At 38.3% G+C, this 4,620-nt stretch overlaps 1 protein-coding gene across 1 annotated transcript; it reads left to right on the top strand.

Annotated features, from left to right (window-relative positions):
* Nucleotides 1-917: 917 nt before the first annotated feature.
* On the top strand, nucleotides 918-4,376 carry LOC147447043 (uncharacterized). Its single transcript, XM_086524234.1, has 6 exons — nucleotides 918-1,191; nucleotides 2,080-2,151; nucleotides 2,233-2,322; nucleotides 3,801-3,822; nucleotides 3,909-4,105; nucleotides 4,190-4,376. Exons 3-6 carry the CDS (start codon nucleotides 2,237-2,239, stop codon nucleotides 4,374-4,376), a joined length of 492 nt encoding a protein of 163 aa, XP_086380360.1. The 5' UTR covers nucleotides 918-1,191; nucleotides 2,080-2,151; nucleotides 2,233-2,236.
* Nucleotides 4,377-4,620: the final 244 nt, after the last annotated feature.

The following is a 4,620-nucleotide window of genomic DNA, read 5'->3' as shown; positions in this document are numbered from 1 at the left end:
GTAGTCAGAAAAGTAACCCACCCACCTACCCACCTTGCTGCTTGCCCAGTTTGGCCTAATGTCTGATCGACTAAACTACGTGGAGTTACTCACTCATTTAACTCCACGTATGATGTTGTCGACTCTGTCTAATTAACTTGATGTAGCCAAAGCTTTGACTGCAGGGGGTTGATTGTTATTGGGATTAGTGATGGTGCTGTTTGTATTGGTATTGCTGCTGTTATTGTTGTTGTTGGAAGGATTGTTGCTTAATCTAGTGTTGTTTGTGTTATCTGTGTTCATATTATTCTGAGGTCTGATGAATCTTGGCCTTTCTCCTAGTTGCTTTGTATCCTGTTCATTTGCACATAGGATTCCTGCCTTCATCAACTCCCTATCTTACATGGCAACCTGCAAATCACTTTACCATGAAGCTAGTAAGTAAGGCTAATGTTATCACAACTATGACATTAGCATTTTGAAGGCTTGTTTTTCTGATTATTGCTTTCTCCTTCTTCGATGTTGGTCATGTCCGACGTGGTTGGTTTCTTTTGTAATAATATTAGAAATTTGGACTTGATTCATAGCCGGAGCGTCCTCACTTGCGGTTGCAGCTAGAGGATACAACATTGAGCACTGCAGCGGACAAATCCGAGGAGCGGGCAAAAAATTTGGAGATCGACATTTGGAGCAAATTTGGTACACTCTATCAAGTTCACACAAATTTAGGCCGGAACTTTTGAAATGCAATGGAAGTTCACTTAAATGCGTGTTATTATGGTGTTTGGCATGAAATGTAGCAGCATTAACAAGTGGTGCAGATTGTAGCCATTGTTTGAATGATGATGATGTATAATGCTTTTTCAAATCTTTATTGATGTAGACATTTATGGCTCCCAAAAGACGAGGCAGCAAGTCAATCAAGAGAACGTTTGATTCTCCGTGCATGACCTGGTCCTTCCAAGAGAAGGCATCCAATCGATCAAGAGGCATCTTCTCATGCAGTTGCTACTCGTAGTCCTCATTTCAAACGAGGGGGAAAGAGATGTAGAAAATGCATCTTTGTTGATGATGAAGCTACCGTGGAGGAAGGTTCTAACCATTTGGAGAGTGGGGATGATGTAAAAGGAGACGAGTCTCGAGAGCCGACAGTGGAGGTTGAAATAGGTGAGGATGTTGAAGATGAAGATTTAACAGAGTCTGATGGGATAGGTGAGGATGATGTGGCCCAACATTCTTGACACTTGGGAAAAAAATCCCGTTGGGGATTATGAAGGATGTGTTAAGTCAATTTTACTTAAAACAAAGAAGCAACCCTCCACTTATACCTTTATGTCGTTTGGTTGCTCATGAAGCTGTTTGAGTGGCTACAGATTCTGCATCTTGGTTGATTCCTAGTTTTGACAATGTTGCTTACTTGGATACAATGGGATCTTTTTGGGTGTCGGCGGTGAAAGACTCCTTTGGCTCTTACATGTCTGTCACTCCTCTTGTGGAAGGTAGTTGGGATCCTATTTGGCAAGCTAAGAGTGTTTCATTTGATAATCAGCTCAATAAGGAGTGGCAAGAGCTTCGAGGGAGTTTGTTTTTGGTATGGGATGGAAACCATCGGCTGAAAACATGGATGCGACGCATAAAAGAAGGTAAGAATTAACATCGATGCACTAATTGTTTGTTAGATTTAGCTGTACCTTCTTTTTTGGCTAATTTGGTGTTCTTTGTCAAGTATGGCATGATAATGAGGAATGTCATGTGAGTGTGAGATGCCAATTTTTTGGGAGTAGCAAAAAAAAAAGATGCCGAACTATTACTTGCTCTTGACACCACTAATGTGTAAGTTGTAAATTTGTGGTCTTTTTGTATTTCTAAATTTTATCTCGCTTTAAACTATTATTTTTCATTTGTTTATATTTTTATTGTAGCATTTCACGATCAACAGTGAAACCAAATCTTGGGCATGAGATATACATGTTCCAAAAATTAGATATGGCCAATAAAGAGAGCATTCTTGCACGTCTCACTCAAGAGGACAGAAAGTGAAATCACTACCATAGGTGCAATTAAGAAATCATGGCTTGCAAGCTTTTTCTCAACTTTTAGGAGATATCAAAAGTGCAGGGGACTCTTCCAAAATGCCTGAGCTACAAGAGTCTTGTAAAGGATTTTATACAGGTGAAATTTCATGAACCAACAATGTCTTTGGCTCTTATTGAAATTATTTTGCTCAAGAGATTAAATGTTGTTATGGTGTAGATGGATGTGTGAATGTGTTTTAAACGGTACACTTGCTACTATGCCTATGGTTACTGAAGATTGGTCAAAGCTAGAGGATGAAAATACCATGTATCCCGGTTCTATGGTACAGAAGGGTATTTCTATGTGGGAGTGTAGAATTTGCCCATGGTGGTTGGACTACCCTTTGGGGGTGATCCCAAAGCAAGAACTAGACTTACATGCAAGTAAGTATAACACTTTTTCTTTTTACATCAAATTAATTCTCATATTCAATTTCTTTATTCTCATATTATTACATTCTTTTATTATAATATATTCAATTTTCCTATTATCATTGAAGTCCACCAGCCTTGAACTCGTTAGCATTTGATCTCTCTCTCTCTCTCTCTCTCTCTCTCTCTCTCTCTCTCTCTCTCTCTCTCTCTCTCTCTCTCTCTCTCTCTCTCTCTCTCTCTCTCTCTCATGCATGAAAAAATGCACAAGAAAGTATGTTCTAGTTTTTTATAAATGACTTGAGTTTGTGAATGCTAAATTAATTTTCATTATATCATTAAAATTTTCTTGTGGTAGAGTTTTTGGAAGAGAATAAAGACAAAGATAAAAACCAATCTGCTTCTTTAGAGCACTTAGAAGACATGGATCACAATCATGACTTGGCCATGGATGGGGGCTCACAAAGAACACAAGAAAGAAATCACTCACTACCTCTTCAAAGAGAGCACCATAATGCGAGTGGGTCAAACATGGGTGACCACAACAAAAAAGCATATCCATTAGGAGGGCTAAAGATTGACATGCCTAAAGAAAGCAGTGAAAAAAGCGTTTCAATAGTGGTTGAGTCAGTCATGGAGCGCAGTCATGGAGCGACCAGCTTCATCAAGGCGACCAACCTCATGGAATACCGATAAGTTTCTACTTGTTAAATATTTATTTTTTGATAGTGCAAAACAATTCTATATTACTTGTAATTAAGATATTTTTTTAATGAAAAATTGTAGGCTTTCAATTTTTGACTGTGGTGGATGCTCTTCTAGTTGATATGGCTAATGTTGATGATTTTTCCATTCAAAGGTAAAAGAAAGGTTTTGTGGCTTGTGTTATCAACATCAATAGAATGTTCAAGGTGGATGGTGTACTAAGCAACAAACATTTTGTGTGTAGCATCAAAAAAAAATTGAGCACTCAAAGTCTTGGCTGTATCACCATTGTGGAGCACCTTGTCGTGAGGTGTTTCGTCTTATCTTGGCGGATTTCCCTACTTCTTTGTTGGTGGATGATTTAGGCCCAATTCGAGCAGGTTACTCAAAGTTTTTGTTTATGCTTTTTGTTTTGATCCATATCACTTGAAAAACTCATTCTAAACATCTTTTCAAAGGTGGATTAAGCAAAAAAATTCCACAATGGAATATATTTTTGCCTTCTCTTGTGCAAGGTGTGATGGATGTAGTAGAACCTTTCTTGGCAGATGAAGGCTTTTTCGTGACTCTATGTCTTGCACAACATATTGGAGAGATTATTACCCATGCTATAAAGGCTGGGTTATGACTTCATCGCACAAGGACTCTCATGTGTAATGGGGGATATAGACACCCCGATACCCTAGAGGAGGTGAATCAAAGTACCATGTTGTTGTGAAAGATTGCATTATTAATTTGATTTTGATTCAAGTGTGTATAATGTATGCTTATATGTAGGTAATTGATCTCACGGTGGGAGTTTTTTGTCGATCGGATGTTGCTATACCCACATACAATAGGGAGGCAAGAGAGAAAGTCTCTCCTCGCATGTTTCCTGCATCACGAAGCTTTTTAATGGAGGAGCATCAAGAACGCACCATTGTTCTTGATATACCTATCAGAGGTGGAGCAGAGAGGTCACCCGACTTCTATAGGTGAGAAGATAATCATTTTAATGTAAATTGAGCTTTCATTTATAGCTGAAAAATAACTTACATATTTTAAATTTTCATGTGTAGATGGCTCCTGGCAACCTTCACGGATGACTCAGATTATGTACTAGATGTGTTTTCAGGATGTGGAGGTCTTGGCAAGGCATGTGGTGAGGTTTATCGATATTGTTTGTGCTTGGAGGGGGATGACATAGTCTATGAGGAGTGTCTCAAAAAGGTGGTTTGTGGTCCATATGTGGAAAAGAGAGTTTAGTATCACATCCATAATTTTTTGAAACAATTATTGAACACACTCTCTATTTTTTGTTTCAAGAATGTTGACATAGGACATCTAGGGTTTTATTGTGCATGTTCTTGAAGTGATTTTAATTGCATTGCTTTTGTGAACTATCTACTCTTTCTAACATCCATATCAAACACTAGCTTTTGTGAACTATCTACTCTTTCTAACATCCATATCAAACACTAATGCAGACACCTTGTTAAGCTTTGTTTTG

This window comes from Adiantum capillus-veneris, chromosome 11, assembly GCF_014529385.1.
Source record: "Adiantum capillus-veneris isolate H3 chromosome 11, ASM1452938v2, whole genome shotgun sequence".
Lineage (NCBI taxonomy): Eukaryota > Viridiplantae > Streptophyta > Polypodiopsida > Polypodiales > Pteridaceae > Adiantum > Adiantum capillus-veneris.
The sequence above is the reverse complement of the archived record's forward strand: the minus strand, read 5'-3'. Positions and strand labels throughout refer to the sequence as shown.